At 44.4% G+C, this 24,621-nt stretch overlaps 1 protein-coding gene across 2 annotated transcripts in view; it reads right to left on the reverse strand.

Moving 5' to 3' along the window:
• esama (endothelial cell adhesion molecule a) overlaps positions 1-5,092 on the reverse strand; it is an 83,771-nt gene extending 78,679 nt beyond the window's left edge. Inside the window, exons 1-2 of one of the 2 annotated variants that reach the window (XM_061751041.1) lie at positions 4,909-5,092; positions 4,629-4,763 (exon numbers count right to left, since the gene is read on the reverse strand). In XM_061751041.1, the coding sequence (XP_061607025.1) occupies positions 4,629-4,695 (67 nt within the window). In that variant the 5' untranslated portion in view covers positions 4,696-4,763; positions 4,909-5,092. Of the gene's footprint in view, positions 1-4,628 lie in introns of both variants that reach the window. The other variant, XM_061751043.1, reaches the window with a different exon arrangement.
• Between the last annotated feature and the right edge of the window lie 19,529 nt (positions 5,093-24,621).

A 24,621-nucleotide genomic window follows, 5' to 3' on the forward strand; every position in this document is an offset into this window, starting at 1 on the left:
TCCTGTCCTATCAAAAAAATAAATTAAAAAAATCATATACCGGATTTCCAGCACCACGACGGAGTACTAAGCCATATCTCTGCATCCTAAGACGCAGATTGATCATACTTTATGCGTCCCTGCTAATTTTTGTGCATCTCAGATGCAGGACGCACATCAAATTAGATCATTTTTAATATTAGGTTTATTTTAACAGTGAGAGACATAATATCTAAAGAAAATCCAGAAAATAACATTTAAAAACAGACAAAAATGTATTTGCATTTCATTGAGTGAAATAAATAATCAGATCAGATCGACTGATATCACACCAAATCTCTTCTTCCTAAATAGTCTTCTTCTTTCCATCCATCCATCCATCCATCCAGTTTCAACACCGCTTATCCTAGTTAGGGTCGCGGGGCGCTGGAGCCTATCCCAGTTGACTTAAGGCGAAAGGCAGACTACACCCTGAACTGGTCGCCAGTCAGTCGCAGGGTACTTCTTTCTAAATGGTGCAGCAAAAAAATCTGAATATCAGCAAACAGAATGACAGCAAGAGAGTTCCAAGAATGAAGAAGATAGGAAGTGTGTGTGCCTTTAAGAGATTGCCTAGGCCAGAGCCCAGTGATGGGAAAGTCAAGTCGTAACTTTCTCATGACCCCTGAGAAGAGGCCTTTTTCCTTCTGGCTCCATGGATGGAGATGGGATGTCCAAGCAAAGTGACAATCGTCAACACCCCCACCCCCCACATACTGCACGTCATACTGGTATACTGTGAGTGCACGTCTCACAGACTGTACACAGTACACCTGTCAATATAACTGTTATAAATGCACCTCATTGCCCCTAATTTATCAACAATGATTCAGGTTTTTTTTGGGAAACATTTACAAAGAAGTGATGTAACAATGAGGGAAAACAGCCTGCTGCAATTAGTGCAACATATCCCATGTGTTAAAATTGTATGGACAGTTTTGTATATTAATTACATACCCACAGTACTTTTAATCCTTGATTTAACTGGAGTGTAAATTGTATCACCTTAAACGGCTGATGTGAAAATTGTTTTTTTTTTTAAGTTAAAAATGGAAAAACCAAATTTAAGAGGATTCTGCTAATACTGCCATGTTCCCCATCTATTATAATTACATCATTAATCCAGTAAATTGGACTTTAATTAAGGTGATAAAATTAGTGTTAGGTGTTTGAGCCCAAGATAATTGCAATAAAAAGGAATATAAAGAGGATTTGGACATATTTTGAACTGGTGAAGAATGTGACTGTGAGGCTGAACCTGCACGGATCTCCCTGCAGGTTCTTGTTCTCCTTGGCCTTATGCACAGTGCTGATGAGTATAAATACAAAGGATTACAAGAGACGCTGGCACGTGAGTTCATTTTTGAACAGTAAACTGCCCCACAGTGAGGGAAAAAGCGCATTGTTGTATTTCCGTGTCATTACGTATGTAACAATAAATCCCACAATCCTTTCTCAAATCAAAATTGCACCAGTTGCTGGGGACACACATGAGGATGGCAGGCTTCAAACAGCCATAATCCCAGCTCAAAGTGGAAAGGGGCTTTGCTACATATCCATTTAGTATTATTCTAAGAAATAGGCAATTAGCGATAAGGCCATAGTTGTAAATTGGACAAACTGTATTCCATGACCTTTCCTGTGCTATCCTTGAGGTACGTAGAATATATTTTTGGATTAATTGTTGTCAGACAAGACGACAGAGAGAACTGGGAAACCAGATGTTTTCAACTGGTCATATACTGTATATTTGAAACCTTGACAAGTAGGCGTTTTAAATTATAATGGGTGAGGGATCAGTGTCCTACAAGTGTATTTGGAATAATACATAAAGCTAAAAATAACTCACAAACCCCCTCACTCTCACCACTAAATCACTGAGGGTTGCCACAGAAAATCTGTGATGGAAACGTACGTAGTAGCTGTGCCCTCCGCATCCCAATGGAGCCTTTGAAGCTTGTGTGGATTGACCTTGTTAAATAAGTAAAGTCCATTGTGGGACCCACCTCCAAAACAAATGAAGATGTTCTTTTTCCAGATGGTGTGTCCAGAATAGAATAGTATTAATACAATAGTTGATCAAGAGGTAAGGAATGGATTATATGTTGCTGGGACAGAAATCAACTGCACAATGATAACATACTGTAAGTATGTCTCGCTGCAAGGTAAGCGAATGTGCTCAAGTAAACATGTTCAGATCACAAATTGAATACCTATTTTGAGGTCAAGAGTTCCATTTTTTATAGTGGGTATGTGCAATTGAATCCCTCACACTATTACTTAATGATTGGAAATTGTGATGCCTAGGTCAACAGGATAAGAACAAGGGTGAGCTGGAGTCTATCCTAGTGAGGAGTCAAGCTGTATCGATGAATACATATATGAATTGTGCCGTCGGCCAACAGTTTGCCCATTGGTGAGAACGTGAGTGTGAATGGTTGTTTGTCTATACAGTATGTGCCCTGTTATTGTCTGGCGACCAATCCAGGATTGTACCCCACCTCTCGCCCCAAATTCCCACACACCTGCGAGAGGTCAAGCGGTATAAAAAAAATGGATGGATGGATAAAAAAGGGGTTATGCGAAACCAACTTCTGCGTTCGGCAAAACAGGATTTACTTCCCGCTCGGGTAAATGACAAAAACTGGGACAAAGCACCTGTAGAAACTTTAAATGTCTACAATGTCTTTTATTATACACAAGATGTTTTCAAAAGCTACCAAAGATGACAATATCTGATGTTTAGGCTTTGTTTGTGTTCACATATATGATATCATATTTGTATAAATAAATGATAAGCATGTATTTAACATTTGTCCAAAGACATCAGCCATAAACAAATCAAAATTTTAGCTAGTTCGGGTTCAAACCATAATGTCATCAACCTGTAGTTATGCTAGTTATCGCAGCATGGATTTTTTATTTTTTTTCTAAAAAAAAAAAGTTGGTTCTCAAGTGTTCCGGAACAGATTGTGTTCAATGAGGTTAAATTGAGAAATTCTAGTAATGTCTTGCAAGTGTGACAAAGAAGCCACAAATATATGGCATACTGTATGTTGTTGCATTGTATTCAGCAGTCAATAGCCTACAATTTTCAGATTTTTGACAGAAGCACAAATTGAGGTCTTATCTTGTATGTTGCAGGGCATTTGCTCACTTCCTGCTATATTGCACACATCAACAACAAGGACTTAAGGAACACTGAGCCTTCCTGTGACCAAAGGCTGCTATTCATTGCCGTTTCCTCCACTGATCCTGACCATTGACTGTGTTCAGGACACACCTGCAGGACAACTGATTGTCAAGGTCAGCTACTGTGGCTCGAATGTCCTGTTGTGCTATGACACTGAATCACGACCTGCTGGTAAATGGCCAGAGTAATCCCTGAGTAAATTGTGCCTGCAAATAACCCAGAGGTGATTTATCTAATGGAATCGTCGTGGTCGGAATAGTTTTAAGGTAGCATTTTCAGGTGATACGCCTCCTTCCATCTGGGGGAGGGACAAACCAGCATGAGATTGCCAATGTCAGCTCATGAGATTGTTTTGGCAACAGAGTATAAATGGACACAGCGGCTTTACACAGCCAAGAAAAAAAAATCAAGGAAAATGTGATTTGCCAGATAACTTTTATATCTCACGAGCAACACGAGTTTCTGGCTTGTCTCTTGAAAGTTGAAACTAATACACATTCAAGCAGAATGAATGTCCTAGTTATCCCACATGAGAAGTGGACGGTTTTGTAAGACAAGTGAATTCTAAAAGCATTCAGAACTGATGTCAATGATAGTTTAGTGGAAAATTTTGCTAACAGAAAATCCCCCCCCCCAAAAAAAAACATGATACATTTTTCTCACCATATGAGCACAAACTAACGCCTTGTGTGGGAATTTTTGTTGCTGTTAAAACAGCAGCACGATCTTTGAAATGACCTTGCCATGCAATCTCTGGAAAAACAACACAACTTGTCTGTTACATTATTGCAGCTGTGGCAATTCACTGAAGAAAAAAAAATGAAATAAAAGTAAAATATCATGACAAATGATTTCCTGTAATGTGTAAATGATAATTTTCTCACACAGCGCTCTTCAAATTTTGACCAGAATTAATAATTAATCTCTTGTTCTATAAAACATTTGAACAAAGCTTGAGCATCTGTACCATGTCCCATTTTTTTTCTAAATCGGAAAGATGACAGGGGCGAAAGTAGGCTGCGCGTACTGTATGTGTAGTTATTAGGGGGAAAGTAGGAGTTTTAATACGTTGCTTGAGAGAGTGACGGATGAGCCAATGTTGCAGAAGCTATAAAAGGGATTATTCCTCCCTGGAAGACATTATCATGTGTAACACACTTATTCCCCATATCCTGAGAAACACAAACAGGTGTTTTTTTTGTTGTTGGGTTTTTATTTATTTTTTGGCTAAAATACACTACTTCACCCTCGGCCCAAAAATTTCTTGACACTTTTCTGTCGTTGCATTTTATTTTAGATGATACTTAATACCTGTAAATGAATGTTAGTCGCAGAATGAAGACATTTTGATAATGAATGCATTTTCAAGGGGATAAAACAAGTGAGCTGACAGTAAATCATTTGGCATTTCGCTTACCTGACAAGCCCCACAGGCAGGTCAACGACAGCACGCTGAGTTTCCACGAAGGACCATCGACCTCCATGTTCCACTTAGCCACAGTTTCAACTTTGGAGTGTGTCACGGTCCTTTAGGCAGTCTCTCGCTTTCTCTCTTAAAAATAATAATAATAATAAGTCAATCAAATCTGGTTGGCATCGGGCACAGCGCTCCGGGTGCTTTTCTCTCAGGCTCCTAGCACAGGTGTCGCCCGGTTAAGGTTCAGGGACGCTTTAGATGAGGAAAGAAGAGAAGCCACCTGAGCCACATCAGCCCCAGGAATTCCGTGTGCCCCGACTTTCAGCAGACGTGGAAGAAGAGCGAAGTCAAAAGGGAAGCGTTCATAAGCACCTTCACCAACGGGGAGTCCGCCAAAATTGCGACTGTGCTTCTTCTGCCCTCTCGAAAGATGTATGAACGACAAACTCGCCAACTTGCCATTGGCGTCTTCTTCAGTGAGAAGGGAGAGAGAGAGAGAGAGAGAGAGAGAGAGAGAGAGAAGAGAGAGAGAGAGAGAGAGAGTTTGAGTTTGAGCCTGTGTCAGTTGTACAGCAAAATTAGCTGTAGCTTCCGTTTTCAAAATAAAATAGCCCTTTTCTGTTACCCAAAAGAAAGCCTTTACACTGAAAGGACAGTTGACAGCACATCTGGTATTCCACTATAATATGAGTTACATGTTACAACTTGATAAAAATGTAGGTATCATGTACCACAGGTGTAACACTACAGCATAGAACAAATCAAAATATACATAACAAATGAGCAAGACACCCCAATAGAGAGATAAAGATAAATAAAATATAAAAAGATAAATATCAATCCATCCACTTTCCGTACCGCTTATCCTCACTAGGGTCGCGGGCGTGCTGGAGCCGATCCCAGCTACCTTTGGGCGAGTTGGCGGGGTAGACCCGGAACTGGTCGCCAGCCAGTCGCAGGGCACAAACAACCATTCACACGCACATTTAGCAATTTAGAGTCTTCAATTAACCGAGCATGCATGTTTTGGGGTCGTGGGAGGAAACGATTAAACCCACACAGACACGTGGAGATCGTACAAACTCCACGCAGGCGAGGCCGGATTTGAACCCAGTTCCTCAGAACTGTGAGGCAGATGTAGCTGCCATTAGGGCAGCCGTGGCCCAATGGTTAAGGTCATCGCCTGCCACCGTGGGGGACCTAGGTTCAAGACCCCGACCGGACCATCCGCCAACATCCCCCGGACTCACGGCTGCGGTGTCCTTGAGCAAGACACCGATACCCTGAAATGCTCCCCGGGTGCTTCAGCTGCCCCCTACTCCAGTGTGTTCCACTAATGTGTATGTGTATGTGTATGTGTATGTGTTCACTGTGATGGGTTAAATGCAGAGAACAAATTTCGTGTGCATGCATGCATGTTCATGACAATAAAAGATGATTCTTCTTCTACCAGCCTTAAATAATGATAACTAAAAATGTTTTGTAATGGGTAATTATGAGTGTGCCAAGACACTGTTTGAAAAATACGAAAATAATAATACCATAATAAATAAAAAAATAGTACTTCGACAACAGTTGAAAGGTGTAGTCAGAAGTTTTTTTTCCCCCTTCATAGTTGATATGACTCATTTTTTTTATCTGACCTTTTCCCCCTTGAATATGATGACTGGAGTATTGCATATATGCTGCAACACATCGTCACACTCAACCTCCACCGCATGTAGTATCTCTTCTTCGCTATTTTAACAAAAATTGTATACAGATGCTGCATCGGTGCAATTTAAGAACAATATACAGCTGGGGCACTTTTTTTAATTAATTTTTTAAAATCAGGTTTGTACTTACAATTTATTTTTATGTTACAAGTTGCTCACACTGTGAGACATCCCTGTAAATTCTACATTTACCACTTACCATACAGTAAAATACTGTAAAGTTATTATACTTTAAATATAGTTTCCACTGCATCCACTGCATCTGTAGTTAATTACTTTCCAATCACTGCATGATTGTAAAGTAATTAATTCGAATTTCTACTGCATCATAGTGGCTGTTTTTTGGTTATATTAGAGTGGCTCCAACTATCCATCCATCCATTTTCTGAGCCGCTTCTCCTCACTAGGGTCGCGTGCGTGCTGGAGCCTATCCCAGCTGTCATCGGGCAGGAGGCGGGGTACACTCTGAACTGGTTGCCAGCCAATAGTAGGGCACATAGAAACAAACAACCATTCGCACTCACAATCATGCCTACGGGCAATTTAGAGTCTCCAATGAATGCATGTTTTTGGGATGTGGGAGGAAACCGGAGTGCCCGGAGAAAACCCACGCAGGCACGGGGAGAACATGCAAACTCCAAACAGGCAGGGCCGGGGATTGAACCCGGGTCCTCAGAACTGTGAGGCTGACGCTCTAACCAGTCGTCCACCGTGCCGCTGGCTCCAACTACAAATTCCTTGTGTCTTGCAACATAGTTGGCCAATAAAGCTGATTCTGATCATGGGATTTTTGGTTGAGGTTACACAGAGAGTTATTGTATTTTGTAGCAGAAGCCACGTGGCTCCCAGCATACATTGCGCCATGAAATGTTTGCACTGTTGCCGTAATAAAGACGTTAATCCCTAATGTTCATGAATGATCAGGATTAATGTAAAATGAAAAACGTGTTTTTTGTTACCCGTAGTTTGTTGAATGTGTGTCTTATGTAACTCTCGTGTTACATTTATGTTACACTTTGTTTTCATGAAACCCTAACTGTGGGTTGTGTGTGGTAGAGTGACATCCCAGTCAGTACAGCTGTAGGCTAAGCTAACTGTTACCTGGTGATTTATGAACTGTATTAGATACAAGTGTAAATTTTCCTTATAATTACTTAATTTGTGTGACTCATCAGCACCACAATGAATACAAATATTGATTTAAAAAACGTAGTGTGTCATTGCAACCAAATCCCGTGATGCAGTGGAAACTACATTTAAAGTATAATAATGTTACAGTATTTTACTGCATGGTATGTGTTCAATAAGTGTGGAATTTAGAGCAATGTCTAAGTGTATTATGTATGTTGCCTGCATGCATTGTAATATCCATAGCTCCACAGTGTTTAAAGTTTCCATATTATTTATTTAGACCTCCATAGAGTGACACTTTAACAATGGACGTAGTATAAAAGTGTCAATATAATTTAAAAAAAACACCTTGGTTTTGTCATACGAGTGTCCAGAAAAGGCCCCTCTGTCAGCTTCTTCTGTTTGATCCAGTTTTGTATCCGCTTTGTCCATATTTGTCTCAAACTTTCCTCTGATTAGTTGTCTCTGTGTAGAAGACCCACTTGTGAGAGCACATGTGTTTGTTATGTTGACAGCGTTGGCTAGGGAGTGGAAAGGGAAGGCAGAGATCTTTGCGAGTGATGTAGATAAGCTTGATAAATTCGAATGATCTGATTTCAGGCCTCTCGGCAGAAAAACGTCTGGAACTCAGGAATGCGAATCCATTCATATTTCACGTTTACTAAATCACCATACAGACTTTTTCATCCTAAATACGAGAAAATGTTGGTTTGACAAAATATCTCCCCTTTAAGCATGTTGGTGTAAATAACAAGATGCTTATATAACAAGAGACACATGCAATCCCCTCCTTGAGCCGTCACCTTGTCGTGGTGGAGGGGTTTGTGTGTCCCAGTGATCCTAGGAGCTAAGTTGTCTGGGGCTTTATGCCCCTGGCAGGGTCACCCATGACAAACAGGTCCTAGGTGAGGGACCAGACAAAGCACGGCTCAAAGACCCCTAATGATGACGACAAACAATGGACTTCGTTTTCCCTTGCCCGGACGCGGGCCACCGGGCCCCCCCGCTGGAGCCAGGCCTGGTGGTGGGGCTCGAAGGCGAGCGCCTGGTGGCCGGGCCTGCACCCATGGGGTCCGGCCGGGCACAGCCCGAAAGGGTAACGTGGGTCCCCCTTCCCATGGGCTCACCACCTGTGGGAGGGGCCATAGGGGTCGGGTGCAGTGTGAGCTGGGCGGTGGCCGAAGGCGGGGACCTTGGCGATCCGATCCCCGGCTACAGAAGCTGGCTCTAGGGACGTGGAATGTCACCTCTCTGGCAGGGAAGGAGCCCGAGCTGGTGTGTGAGGTCGAGAAGTTCCGACTCGATATAGTCGGACTCGCCTCCACACACACCTGGGGCTCTGGTACCAGTCCTCTCGAGAGGGGTTGGACTCTCTTCCACTCTGGAGTTGCCCATGGTGAGAGGCGCCGAGCAGGTGTGGGTATACTTATTGCCCCCCGGCTCGGCGCCTGTACGTTGGGGTTCACCCCGGTGGACGAGAGGGTAGCCTCCCTCCGCCTTCGGGTGGGGGGACGGGTCCTGACTGTTGTTTGTGCCTATGCACCAAACAGCAGTTCAGAGTACCCACCCTTTTTGGAGTCCTTGGAGGGGGTGCTGGAGAGCGCTCCCGCTGGGGACTCCATTGTTCTGTTGGGGGACTTCAATGCTCACGTGGGCAATGACAGTGAGACCTGGAAGGGCGCGATTGGGAGGAACGGCCCCCCCGATCAGAACCCGAGCGGTGTTCTGTTATTGGACTTCTGTGCTCGTCACGGATTGTCCATAACGAACACCATGTTCAAGCATAAGGGTGTCCACACGTGCACTTGGCACCAGGACACCCTAGGTCGCAGTTCGATGATTGACTTTGTGGTCGTGTCATCGGACTTGCGGCCGCATGTCTTGGACACTCGGGTGAAGAGAGGGGCGGAGCTGTCAACTGATCACCACCTGGTGGTGAGTTGGCTCCGATGGTGGGGGAAGATGCCGGTCCGACGTGGCAGGCCCAAACGTATTGTGAGGGTCTGCTGGGAACGTCTGGCAGAATCCCCTGTCAGAAGGAGTTTCAACTCCCACCTCCGACAGAACTTTGCTCATGTTCCGGGGGAGGCGGGGGACATCGAGTCCGAGTGGACCATGTTCCGCGCCTCCATTGCTGAGGCGGCCGACCGGAGCTGTGGCCGTAAGGTGGTCGGTGCCTGTCGTGGCGGCAATCCCCGAACCCGTTGGTGGACACCAACGGTGAGGGATGCCGTCAAGCTGAAGAAGGAGTCCTATCGGGTCTTTTTGGCCTGTGGGACTCCTGAGGCAGCTGATGGGTACCGGCTGGCCAAGCGGAATGCAGCTCTGGTGGTCGCTGAAGCAAAATCCCGGGCATGGGAGGAGTTCGGTGAGGCCATGGAGAAAGACTTCCGGACGGCTTCGAGGAAATTCTGGTCCACCATCCGACGTCTCAGGAGAGGAAAGCAGTGCACCACCAACACTGTGTATAGTGGGGATGGGGCGCTGCTGACCTCGACTCGGGACGTTGTGAGTCGGTGGGGAGAATACTTCGAAGACCTCCTCAATTCCACCGACACGCCTTCCCATGGGGAAGCAGAGTGTGGGTTCTCTGAGGCGGGCTCTCCTATCTCTGGGTTTGAGGTCACCGAGGTAGTTAAAAAGCTCCTCGGTGGCAGGGCCCCGGGGGTGGATGAGATTCGCCCGGAGTTCCTAAAGGCTCTGGATGTTGTGGGGCTGTCCTGGTTGACACGCCTCTGCAACATCGCGTGGACATCGGGGACAGTGCCTCTGGATTGGCAGACTGGGGTGGTGGTCCCCCTTTTTAAGAAGGGGGACCAGAGGGTGTGTTCCAACTACAGGGGGATCACACTGCTCAGCCTCCCTGGTAAGGTCTATTCAGGGGTGCTGGAGAGGAGGGTCCGTCGGGAAGTCGAATCTCAGATTCAGGAGGAGCAGTGTGGTTTTCGTCCTGGCCGTGGAACAGTGGACCAGCTCTACACCCTCGGCAGGGTCCTCGAGGGTGCATGGGAGTTCGCCCAACCAGTCTACATGTGTTTTGTGGACTTGGAGAAGGCGTTCGACCGTGTCCCTCGGGGAGTCCTGTGGAGAGTGCTTCGGGAGTATGGGGTACCGAACCCCCTGATACGGGCTGTTCGGTCCCTGTACGACCGGAGTCAGAGTTTGGTCCGCATATCCGGCAGTAAGTCGAACTCGTTCCCGGTGAGGGTTGGACTCCGCCAAGGCTGCCCTTTGTCGCCGATTCTGTTCATAACTTTTATGGACAGAATTTCTAGGCGCAGCCGAGGCGTAGAGGGGGTCCGGTTTGGTGGCCTCAGTATTGCATCTCTGCTTTTTGCAGATGATGTGGTTCTGTTGGCTTCATCAAGCCGTGACCTCCAACTCTCATTGGAGCAGTTCGCAGCCGAGTGTGAAGCGGCTGGGATGAGAATCAGCACCTCCAAATCTGAGACCATGGTCCTCAGTCGGGAAAGGGTGGCATGCAATCTCCAGGTCGGGGATGAGATCCTGCCCCAAGTGGAGGAATTCAAGTATCTTGGGGTCTTGTTCACGAGTGAGGGAAGAATGGAACGGGAGATCGACAGGCGGATCGGTGCAGCGTCTGCAGTGATGCGGACTTTGTATCGGTCCGTTGTGGTAAAGAAAGAGCTAAGCCGAAAGGCGAAGCTCTCAATTTACCGGTCGATCTTCGTTCCTACCCTCACCTATGGTCATGAGCTGTGGGTCGTGACCGAAAGAACAAGATCCCGGATACAAGCGGCCGAAATGAGGACGCGCTGGAGAGACTACATCCTTCGGCTGGCCTGGGAACGCCTCGGGATCCCCCCGGAAGAGCTGGATGAAGTGGCTGGGGAGAGGGTAGTCTGGGCGTCCCTGCTGAAGCTACTGCCCCCGCGACCCGACCCGGATAAGCGGTAGAGAATGGATGGATGGATGGAAATGCAATAAAATATGATAATACAAGAAAGAGAATAATCATAAAAATCGATTGTGTAGAAATACTGCACGCTAAGAATGTGGCACCAATGCAGAAAAGCATTGTTGTATATGCTTCTGTTATATACAGACCCTTTCTAAAAAAAAGTGTAATATCATGGAAATATTTCTAGAATTCCATTCAAAAAGTTAAACTTTCATAGATTTAAACATTTAAACAATTGACCTCTATAATGTGTATATATATATATATATACACACACACACACACACACACACACACAGTGGGTATGGAAAGTATTCAGACCCCCTTACATTTTTAACTCTTCGTTATATTGCAGCCATTTGCGAAAATCATTAAAGTACATTTCCCCCCATCATTAATGTACACACAGCACCCCATATTGGCAGAAAAAAACAGAATTGTTGAAATTTTTGCAGATGTATTACAAAAGAAAAACTGAAATATCACACAGCCATAAGTACTCAGACCCGATGGTCAGTATTTAGTAGAAGCACCCTTTTGAGCTAATACAGCCATGAGTCTTTTTGGGAATGAAGCTTTTCACACCTGGATTTTGGGATCCTCTGCCATTCCTCCTTGCAGATCCTCTCCAGTTCTGTCAGGATGGTGAACGTTGGTGGACAGCCATTTTCAGGTCTCTCCAGAGATGCTCAATTAGGGTTAAGTCAGGGCTCTGGCTGGGCCATTCAAGAACAGTCACGGAGTTATTCTGAAGCAACTCCTTCGTTATTTTAGCTGTGTGCTTAGGGTCATTGTTTTTTTCAGAATCAGAATCAGAATCAGAATCATCTTTATTTTGCCAAGTATGTCCAAAAAACACAAAAGGAATTTGTCTCCAGTAGTTGGAGCCGCTCTAGTACGACAACAGACAGTCAATTGACAGAGAACACTTTTGAGAACAGTCACTGAGCAATAAAGGGTTGCCAGTTATCTGGTAATGCCGGTACAATAAAAAAATTTTTGGGACAATTGTGCAAAAAGATGCAGAGTCGTCTAGCACTTAGAGCAGTTTGGATGACTAATATAGCCATAGTCCGGTGCAAAGACCATTGTACAAAGGGCGCAGATACTTCAAGGAGTGTATGCAGTTAAAGTGACTAGTAGCACGATAATCTGGGACAATGTTGATTGTGCAAATGTTGCAGATACTCCTCAGTCAGTGTGCAAGTAGGGCAGATGCTACTCTGGCATGAGTAGCCAGTATTGGTCAACAACAGATATGCAAATAGTGCAGCGTGGCGAGACAACTAGAGTGAGCGCACGAGTAATGTATAATTGGCCCGACAGCAATGTGACAACAAACTCAAGACAAAAAAATTGGCAGCATGTTGCAATGGAATTGTAGGTTAGCTGTTTAAGAAGTTGATTGCAAGAGGGAAGAAGCTGTTGGAATGTCTTCTCGTTTGAGTTTGCATTGATCGGTAGCGCCTACATGAGGGAAGAAGCTGGAAGAGCTGGTGACCAGGATGTTGAGGGTCCAAGAGGATTTTGCACGCTCCTGTCTTAGTTCTGGCAGTGTGCAAGTCCTCAAGGGTGGGTAGGGGGGTACCGATAATCCTTTCAGCAGTTTTGATTGTCCGTTGCAGTCGGAGTTTGTCCTTTTTTGTAGCAGGACCAAACCAGACTGTGATGGAAGAACACAGGACTGATTCGATAACCGCTGTGTAGAACTGCCTCAGCAGCTCCTGTGGCAGGCCGTGCTTCCTCATAAGCCGCAGGAAGTACATCCTCTACTGGGCCTTTTTGAAGAAGGAGTTGATGTTGATCGCCCACTTCAGGTCCTGAGAGACTGTAATTCCCAGGAACTTGAAGGTCTCGACTGTGTACACAAGGCAGCTGGACAGCATGAGGGGAAGCTGTGGCGAAGGTGCCTCCTATTGAGCTCCAGGTTGTGTCAGCCGCACCACAGCTCCCGTTGCTCCACTTCCTGCCGATATGCAGACTCGTCTTTTATGATGGCGATGACAGTGGTGTCATCTGCAAACTTCAAGAGTTTGACAGCCGGGTGCGTCGAGGTGCAGTCGTTCATGTATAGAGAGAAGAGCAGCGTAGTGAGGCCACAACCTTGGGGCCCCCCGGTGCTGATGCTGCGTGTGGATGAGGTGGCCTCCCCCAGCCTCACCTGCTGTGTCCTGCCCGTCAGAAAGCTATAAATCCAATGGCAGATGGCAAGCGAGATGCTGAGCTGGAGAAGCTTGGAGGAAAGGAGTTCAGGGATGATGGTATTGAACGCTGAGCTGAAGTCCATGAACAGGATCCTTGGATAGATACCCGCGCTGTCGAGGTGTTCTTGGATGAAGTGCAGTCCCATGTTGACTGCATCATCCGCAGACCTGTTTGCTCGGTAGGCAAACTGCAGGGGTCCAGCAGGGGACCTGTAATGCTCTAGAGGTGGTTCAGCATGAGACGTTCAAAGGACTTCATGACCACAGATGTCAAGGTGACAGGCCTGTAGTCATTTAGACCCGAGATTGTAGGGGGTACTGGAATGATGATGGTGCGTTTGAAACAGGATGGTACTTCGCACAGTTCCAGAGATCTATTGAAGATCTGTGTGAAGACGGGAGCTAGCTGGTCCGTGCAGACTTTGAGGCAGGATGGGGACACATGGTCTGGGCCTGACGCTTTGTTAATCTTTTGTTGTTTGAAGATGTGTCTCACATCCTGTTTGTGGATAGTTAACGCAGAAGTCAGAGGTGTGATTGTGGTCGGTGGTGCGGTCGGTGTGGGGTGTGGAAGTGTCCTTTTCAAATCTGCAGTAGAAGGTATTCAAGTCGTTGGCTAGTGTACGATTGTTCTCAACTTGGGGTGATCGTCGCTTCTAATTTTTCAGCGATTATAATGCCTGCATGCCAGACTGATTTAGAGTCATTGGCGTGAAATTGTTTTTCCAACTTTGCTGCATAGTTTCTCTTTAACACTGCAAAGAGAAACTATGCAGCAAAGTTGGAAAAACAGTTTCACGCCAACGACTCTAAATCAGTCTGGCATGCAGGCGTGAAACTGTTTTTCCAACTTTGCTGCATAGTTTCTCTTTGCAATATTAATTACTTTAGTCAGCTGGATTCTAGCGCAATTATACAAGGCCCTGTCCCGCTTTGATATGCGTCCTCCTTAGCTTGGCGAAGTTGCTTAAGTTTGGCAGTGAACCACGGTTTGTTGTTCTTGGATGTGCGAAATGACTTTGTTGGTACACACACCTCTTCACAGAAACTGATATAGGATGTGACAGTGTCGCTGTTTTTGAACTGTAAGCCATTCTACTCGCCGCGTGAGTTCGCATCATTCATTCTGGCTGGCGCGTACATCAAACTAACACAAACGCCGCACTGCTAACGCTCGCCGACCAAGTCAACGAAATTGAAAAAAAACACCTGGACTCACCCTTCATTATTCTCTGGGACTTTAACAAAGCTAAACTCAACCACGAACTCCCTAAATACAAGCAGCACATCGACTGTCCTACCAGGGAAAATAACATTTTGGACCACTGCTATACTACGCTAAAAAACGCATACCGTGCCAAACTTCGTGCAGCACTGGGCTCGTCTGATCACTGCTTAATTCACTTAACACCGACGTACAGGCAAGAACTTAAATGCGCGAAGCCTACAGTGAAAACAGTGAAAAAGTGGACCAAAGAAGCAAAGATGGAACCTCAAAGCTGTTTAGACTGCACATACTGGAGTGTCTTTGAAAATTCAGCTGGCAGCCTGGATGAATATACGGACACCGTCACATCCTATATCAGTTTCTGTGAAGAGGTTTGTGTACCAACAAAGTCATTTCGAACTTTCAACAAAAACAAGCCGTGGTTCACTGCTAAACTTAAGCAGCTTCGCCAAGGTAAGGAGGACGCATATCAGAGGGGGGACAGGGCCCTGTATAATCGAGCTAGAAACCACCTGACTAAAGAAATTAACATTGCAAAGAGGAACTATGCAGCAGATTCTACTGCAGATTTGAAAAGGACAGTTTCACACCCCACACCCACCCGGCCACACCACCGAACACAATCACACCTCTGACTTCTGCGTTAACTATCCATGAACAGGATGTGAGATGCATCTTCAAACAACAAAAGATTAACAAAGCGGCAGGCCCAGACCATGTGTCCCCATCCTGCCTCAAAGTCTGCGCGGACCATCTCGCGCCAGTCTTCACTCAGATCTTCAATAGATCTCTGAAACTGTGGGAAGTACCATCCTGTTTCAAACGCTCCACCATCATTCCAGTCCCCAAGAAACCTGCAATCTCTGGTCTAAATGACTACATGCCTGTCGCCTTGACATCTGTGGTTATTAAGTCCTTTGAACGTCTCGTGCTGGACCACCTCAAAAGCGTCACAGGTCCCCTGCTGGACCCCCTGCAGTTTGCCTACCGAGCGAACAGGTCTGCGGATGATGCAGTCAACATGGGACTGCACGTCATCCTAGAACACCTCGACAGTGCAGGAACCTACGCGAGGATCCTGTTTGTGGACTTTAGCTCAGCGTTCAATACCACATCCCTGAATTCCTTTCATCCAAGCTTCTCCAGCTCAGCGTCTCACCTGCCATCTGCCAGAGGATTTACAGCTTTCTGACGGGCAGGACACAGCAGGTGAGGCTGGGGGAGGCCACCTCATCCACACGCAGCATCAGCAGTGGGGCGCCCCAAGGTTGTGTCCTCTCTCCGCTGCTCTCTACACGAACGACTGCACCTCAGCGCACCCAAAGTTTGCAGATGACACCACTGTCATCGGCCTCATCAAGGACGGTGACGAGTCTGCATATCGACAGGAAGTGGAGCGGCTGGAGCTGTGGTGCGCCCGACACAACCTGGAGCTGAACACGCTCAAGAGTGTAGAGATGATCATGGATTTCAGGAGGCATCCTTCACCACAGCTGCCCCTCACGTTGTCCAGCTGCCTTGTGTCAACCGTCGAGACCTTCAAGTTCCTGGGAATTACAGTCTCTCAGGACCTGAAGTGGGCGACCAAGATCAACTCCGTCCTCAAAAAGGCCCAGCAGAGGATGCACTTCCTGCGTCTTCTGAGAAAGCACGGCCTGCCACAGGAGCTGCTGAGGCAGTTCTACACAGCGGTCATCGAATCAGTCCTGTGTTCTTCCATCACAGTCTGGTTTGGTCCTGCTACAAAAAAGGACAAACTCCGACTGCAACGGACAATCAAAACTGCTGAAAGGATTATCGGTACCCCCCTACCCACCCTTGAGGACTTGCACCCTGCCAGAACTAAGACAAGAGCGTGCAAAATCCTCTCGGACCCTTCGCATCTCCGTCACCAGCTCTTCCAGCTCCTTCCCTCAGGTAGGCGCTACCGATCAATGCAAACTAGAACTAGCAGACATTCCAACAGCTTCTTCCCTCTTGCAATCAACTTCTTAAACACCTAACCTACAATTCCATTACAACATGCTGGCAATTTTTTGACTAGAGTTCGTTGTCACATTTCTGTGGGGCCAATTAAATATTACTCGTGCACTCTCTGTTGTTGTCTCGCCACGCTGCACTATTTGCATATCTGTTGTTGACCAATACTGGCCACTCATGCCAGAGTAGCATCTGCTCCATTTGCACACTGATTGGGGAGTATCTGCAACATTTGCACAATCAACATTGTGCCAGATTATCGCACTACTCGTCACTTTAAACCGCATATGCTCCTTGAAGTCTCGGCGCCCTTTGCACAATGGTCATTCCACCGGAATATTGCAATATTAGTCATTTGAACTGCTCTAAGTGCTAGAGGACTCTGCATCTTTTTGCACAATTGTCAAAAAATAAATAAAATGTACCGGCATAACCAGATAACTAGCAACCCTTTACTGCTCAGTGACTGGTTTTTTTTGTCAATGTCTTTATGTCTCAAAAGTGTTCTCTATCAATTGTCTGTTGTCGTACTCGAGCGGCTCCAACTACCGGAGACAAATTCCTTGTGTGTTTTTTGGACATACTTGGCAAATAAAGATGATTCTGATTTTGATTCTGATTCTGATCTAGGCTTCCAGCTGAATTTTCAAAGACACTACAATCTGTGCAGTCTAAACAGCTTTGAAGTTCTATCTTTGATTCATTGGTCCACTTTTTCACTGTTTTCACTGTAGGCTTCACACATTTAAGTTCTTGCAGGTTAACGGTGCCGGGGCGTACATCGTTAACCCAGGCTACAACCGATCCGGTATGGAATTCTTTGGATGAACGCTCATATTTGTTTGGCAAAGTTTTAAGCCGGATGTCCTTCCTGACCCAACCCTCTGCATTTATCCGGGCTTGGGACCGGGCTACAGTTTACACTGGCTTGTTCCCCCTATAGGGCTGCGTTTACCGCCTATAGGGCTGTATGTGTATATGTAATACACTAATGAGGCGATCAAACCTATTTATGGTTTCACAGTCATAACAGCCCTCTGAGGGAAACCGTAATTAGATTGTGGCCCGTGAAAAAAATTAGTTTGACACACCTGAACTATGTACATTTACAGTATGACTCTATAGTGCAGTACACTAAAAGTTATCAATATATCAACTTTCCATTGTACTTGTTGGCCTATCCATCCATCCATCCATTTTCTGAGCCGCTTCTCCTCACTAGGGTCGCGGGCGTGCTGGAGCCTATCCCAGCTGTCATCGGGCAGGAGGCGGGGTACACCCTGAACTGGTTGCCAGCCAATCGCAGGGCACATAGGAACAAACAACCATTCGCACTCACAGTCATGCCTACGGGCAATTTAGAGTCTCCAATTCATGCATGTTTTTGGGATGTGGGAGGAAACCGGAGTACCCGGAGAAAACCCACGCAGGCACGGGGAGAACATGCAAACTCCACACAGGCGGGGCCGGGGATTGAACCTGGGTCCTCAGAACTGTGAGGCTGACGCTCTAACCAGTCGGCCACCGTGCCGCCCTTGTTGGCCTAGTAGTTATGTATTTTTATTTTTATTAAGTGTTTTTATTAATTTCTAAACATGACTTTTGTTTTGTTTTGAAAAATGCATTTCTATTGTGAACAGTAAAGATTATTTCTGCAGCTTTATGACCTGAGCGTTATGTTTTCCTTTTTTCTATGTAGCCTGTAATGACTGATAAGTGGTGGTTTTCATTTTGCTTGAATCAGAAGCTGTTTTGAGGTTTAGTTTTGTTTTGCAGGGAGAGTCAGAGGTTTTGTGAATTTAGAGAGAATTTTTGTATTTAAGATGTTGAATTCATGTATTTAAGAAATGTGTTTTAGCAATTGAGAAAAACTGTAAGGGGACAGCATAGCCAGGGAGCTCATTATCAGGGTAATATAAAATTATGACTGTAATAGTTTGTGCTTGAGAAGCGGCTCAGAAAATGGATGGATGGATGGATAGTTTGTGCTATTTGGTCTCTCTAAAAAGCCTTAAAAGAGGGAGCACGACCATGCTCATGTATAGGTATTTGAAACAGATCTAACAGTGTTTTTTTTTTTTTTTGTTACTTTAGAAGCGATTAATTATTTAGGAAAAAAATGTTAATTAAATTATTCCATCCATCCATTTTCTTCTGCTTATCCGTGGTCAGGTTGCGGGGGCAGAAACCTACGCAGAGAACCCCAGCCACTCCGTCCAGCTCTTCCTAACCAATATAGCGCCCTAGGCGAGATTTAAGATGCTGCCCCCCACACCCAAATCAACAATTTACATATGCTTACAAAAGAAATTGAACAGCGGTTTGTTTGTTGCTATTGTATTGAGTTTAAAACATTTCAGCTAAATTAAAATATACTAAAGAGTAATTATTAATTTATTTCCTGTATCTTTACTGTTCTAGACTGCCAAACAATTCATGCGCATGGCTCACTGCGGTGACCCCCTGATAAGACAACCAAAAACAAGCCACACCTTTAACTGTTATTCTCCCGTTTTGTTTTGTTTTGTTTTTTTACCCCCCTGTGTTACGGACTGTTTAGGTCTTTTTGACATGTTTACAAAGTTCTCTAGGTTTACATCACTATATTCACAGAGAGTGAGAAGGTGCCGATCACGATCAGCCATAGGAGGAGGGGGCCGGCGAGAACTTGTTTGGTGATTCGATTTATAGTGATATTAATTGGCAATTGCGTTACATTTGAACCTGTTAGTTTTTCCATTTTTGTCGTTAAGTTATTGTAAATATGCAGCTTCCACATGAAAAAGATGGATTCAGTAACAGAAACCTAACACACATTTATAATTACAATAACATCAAGCACCAGCCTTAGATTTACTTATGTTTGACATTTCTCCACAATAAATATAAATAAAGCCTTCATTGTTTTTTAACATAAAATTAATAACGTACTGTATATCCATGTTCTTATTGGGATCTAATATGACATGTTTTACAGAAAAATGTATTTGTTCAGATTAATTCTTCAATCATGGAATTTTATTTGGTCTTATCTTTCTTTATCTTATATGATTTTAAGTGCAACTGAAGTTTAGAAATCTACTGCAAGCAATCCGATCATCAGTAGCTGGGTGCATTGCTTTCATGATTTCAAAGTATTTAAAATGGATCCTTTTGGTTTATTAAATTATTATTATTATTTTTATATTAATTCCAATTTACCCATTTTGCTTGTCACTGCAGAGGCTGCAACAATCGACTGGTCGATCTCCCGCTCCATTCTTCTGCCACTTGTGAACAAATCCCCAAAATACTTGACCTCCTCCACTTGGGGCAGGATCCCTTTCCCGACCTGGAGTGGGCACTCCACCCTTGTCTGTCTGAGGACCATGGCCTTAGATTTGGAGGTGCTGATTCTCATCACAACCGCTTAACACCTGATTGTCAACCAATCTATCAAGAGTTGAAGCTCGAGTTGAAGCCATCAGAGCCACAGCATCTGTAAAAAGCAGAGACGCAATACTGAGGCGACCAAATGGGCACCCTGCAACGCCATGGCTGCCCCTAGAAATTCTGTACATAAAAGGATTGGTGACAAAGGGCAACCAGGTCACCTTATCGTGGTGGAGGGATTTGTGTGTCCCAATGAGCCTAGAAGCTAAGTTGTTTGGGGCTTTATGCTTCTGGCAGGGTCACCCATGGCAAACAGGTCCGAGGTGAGGGTCAAAGACAAAGTACGTCTCAAAGACCCCCTATGGCAATAAAAACTATTGAACCACATTTTGGACTCTCTTCCACTCTGGAGTTGCCCACGTTGAGAGGCGCCGAGCAGGTGTGGGCATATTGATTGCCCCCCGGCTTGGTGCTTGTACATTGGGCTTCACCCCAGTAGAGGAAAGGGTAGCCTCCCTCTGTCTTTGGGTGAGGGGACGGGTCCTGAATGTTGTATGTGCTTATGCACTAAACAGCAGCTCAGAGTACTCACTCTTTTTTGGAGTCCGTGGGCAATGACAGTGAGACCTGGAAGGGCGTGATTGGGAAGAATGCTTATTCTTTGGAGGTGAATCTCTTCACATCAAGGGCAGGGTGCTTTCACATCGATATTGAAGTTCATTTTTTGGCATGGTCCCAATTGATTGATGTGTTTGTAAACATATTGTACAGTGGGTACGGGAAGTATTCAGACCCCCTTACATTTTCCGTTCTTTGTTATATTGCAGCCATTTGCTAAAATTTAAGTTAATTTTCCCCCCACATTAATGTACACACAGCACCCCATATTGACAGAAAAAAAAAACGGAATTGTTGAAATTTTTGCAGATTTATTAAAAAGGAAAAACTAAAATATCACACAGCCATAAGCATTCAGACCCTTTGCTCAGTATTTAGTAGAAGCACACTTTTGAGCTAATACAGCCATGAGTCTTTTTGGGAATGATGCAACAAGTTTTTCACACCTGGATTTGGGGATCTGCCATTCCTCCTTGGAGATCCTCTCCAGTTCTGTCAGGTTGGATGGTGAACGTTGGTGGACAGCCATATTTAGGTCTCTCCAGAGATGCTCATTGGGTTTGAGTCAGGGCTCTGGCTGGGCCATTCAAAAACAGTCAGGGAGTTGTTCTGAAGCCACTCCTTCGTTATTTTAGCTGTGTGCTTAGGGTCATTGTCTTTTTTGAAGGTGAACCTTCAGCCCAGTCTGAGGTTCTGAGCAATCTGGAGAAGGTTTTCGTCCAGGGTATCCCTGTACTTGGCCGCTTTCATCTTTTCTTCGATTGCAACCAGTCTCCCTGTCCCTGCAGCTGAAAAACACCCACGACATGATGCTGCCACCACCATGCTTCACTGTCGGGACTGTATTGGACAGGTGATGAGCAGTGCCTGGTTTTCTCCTCTCATGCCACTTAGAATTCAGGCTAACAATTTCTATCTTGGTCTCATCAGACCAGATAATCTTATTTCTCACCATCTTGAAGTCCTTCAGGTGTTTTTTTTTAGCAAACTCCATGCAGGCTTTCATGTGTCTTGCACTGAGGAGAGGCTTCCGTCGGGCCACTCTGCCATAAAGCCCCGACTGGTGGAGGGCTGCAATGATGGTTGACTTTCTAGAACTTTCTCCCATCTCATGACTGCATCTCTGGAGCTCAGCCACAGTGATCTTTGGGTTCTTCTTTACGTCTCTCACCAAGGCTCTTCTCCCCAGATTGCTCAGTTTGGCCGGACGGCCAGCTCTAGGAAGGGTTCTGGTCGTCCCAAACATCTTCCATTTAAGGATTATGAAGGCCACTGAGCTCTTAGGAACCTTAAGTGCAGCAGAATTTTTTTATGTAACCTTGGCCAGATCTGTGCCTTGCAACAATTCTGTCGCTGAGCTCTTCACGCAGTTCCTTTGACCTCATGATTCTTATTTGCGCTGACATGCACTGTGAGCTGTAAGGGCTTATATAGACAGGTGTGTGGCTTCCCTAATCAAATCCAATCAGTATAATCAAACAGCTGGACTCCAATGAAAGTTTAGAACCATTTCAAGGATGATCAGAAGAAATGGACAGCACCCGAGTTAAATATAGGAGTGTCACAGCAAAGGGTCTGAATACTTACGGCTGTGTGATATTTCAGTTTTTCCTTTTTAATAAATCAGCAAAAATGTCAACAATTACGTTTTCTTCCCTGTCAATATGGGGTGCTGTGTGTACATTAATGAGGGAAAAAAAAGAACTTAAATGATTTAACAAATGGCTGCAATATAACAAAGAGCGAAACATTTAAGGGGGTCTGAAAACTTTCCGTCCCCACTGTAAATCTCAGATGGTGTGGCGAGGCCAAATTATTTTGAAACAGCTTTTGATGAAGAACATTTATAATAAGAGTCAATTTTCAAATGGTTAAATCAACTAAAATTTGTATTCTCCAAACCATATCCACTCAAACTCATTCAAAGATTCCTAAATCCTCCCAGTGTTGAGTGCCAAGATAAAAAAAACTAATGTTCTATGTTGTGACATATGATTCTGGTACTACATACATTGTTGATATTACTAGTTGTGCCCAGGAAGTTTAATCTGAGATTCCCTGCCACATATTATAATGTGTTTTGTGGTAAAACTTCAGCATTGGACAATCTGGAAATTGTATCCATGAAAAAAAAAATAAAAATCTTGAAAACTACATTAATTGTTTTATAATGTTACATTTGAAATGTAATATTATATTTGGACGGAGTCATAACCACATGCCATAATATGTGAACTGATACCGAGTCCTCACCATATTTGATTTATTCTCATCACAAGATTAACTCTGACTCACTCCACGTCAATAATTGGGTCATTTCTGCGCCCAATGATAGCTCTTGTCTACCACCTTATGGTCGTTTGAGTAAACTACAAACTCCAATGCTCCACGGTGAGGATTAAATACGTTTTATTCGTCCAGGTCAGAATGGTTGGCAGCTGGTTTAATGTTGCTGTAGGCCTTTTAGCATCCTCCCTGACAAGTTTTCTACTCATCAGTTTTGGAGTGATGTCTAATTTCCAATAATGTCACAGTTGTGCCGTATTTTGTTCATTCCACTATGTCTTTACAGTGTCCCAAAGTATTTTTTAATGCCATGGAAATTATTTTGTAGCGTTTCCCTGACTGATACATTTAAATAATATGGATTTGCCGTAAAATGCAATGTCAGGAAAATCCCAATTACAATAGATGAACTTTTTTTGTGGCAGGTGTATTTACCATGAGTTTAAAATTTGATCAGTTATAAGAGCACATCTATGTCACCACTTTTTTTTTACTCTCCCCCAAAAATATTCTAGTTTGTTTTTCCATTGTATCTCAAAAGTATTCACAAGTGCTTCACTTTACCCGCATTTTGTGGTTACTCTGCAAAACGGAGTAAATTTGTTTTTCCCTAAGAGGTTTACATATAACAACCCATAATGACTTGAAATGAGATTTTGTTAATTTACTAAAAAATTAAAACAAAAACTAATTAATAAATCATGTACATAAGCATTCACAGCCTTTCTACAGTACTTTGCTGATGCACGTTTGGCAGCAATTAGTCACTTTCGATATGATTCCACAAGCTTGGCACACCTATTTTTGGGCAGTTTTACCCATTATTCTTTGCAGCACCTCTCAAGCTCCATCAAGTCAGGTCATTGGTGCACAGCCATTTTCAGATCTCTCCAGAGAAGTTCAATCAGATTCATTATGGGGAACTCCAGGATAGTCGCAGTGTTGTCCCAAAGTCTCTCCTTTGATATATTGGCTGTGAGCTTCGGGTCGTCCGGCTGAAAGATGACCCGTAGCCGCTCAGGTCAAGAGCGATCTCAAAGCAGCTTTCGTCCAGGATGTCTTTGTACATTCAACTTTCCCTCAATCCTGAGTAGTCTCGCCGTTCCTCTTGCTGAAAAAAAAAAGTGGTTCCAAAGCTTGAATATTAAGATTTTGGAGGCCACAGTGCTCATTGGGACATTCAAAGCAGTAGAATTTTCTCCAATCATGTCCAATCAACTGAACGACCACCGGTGGACTACAATTAAACTGTATAGGAACATCAAGGGTGATCGGTGGAAACATGATGCACCACATGCAAAGGCTGTAAATACTAATGGTTAACTTATTTGTAAGAAATCTGCAAAAATCTTTAAAAAAAAAAATATATATATATATATAAATAAAATGAAATAAAAAAAATCACATCATATCAGTATGGAGCATCTTGAGGAAGATTTCAACAAAAACAAAAGGTGGAAAAACGATAGCGCTACGAATGATTCCCAGATGCACTATATATCCACTGTAGGTACAGCAGCTAAGGCTACTGTTTTCA

Source organism: Phyllopteryx taeniolatus, chromosome 17 (assembly GCF_024500385.1).
Source record: "Phyllopteryx taeniolatus isolate TA_2022b chromosome 17, UOR_Ptae_1.2, whole genome shotgun sequence".
Taxonomy (NCBI): domain Eukaryota; kingdom Metazoa; phylum Chordata; class Actinopteri; order Syngnathiformes; family Syngnathidae; genus Phyllopteryx; species Phyllopteryx taeniolatus.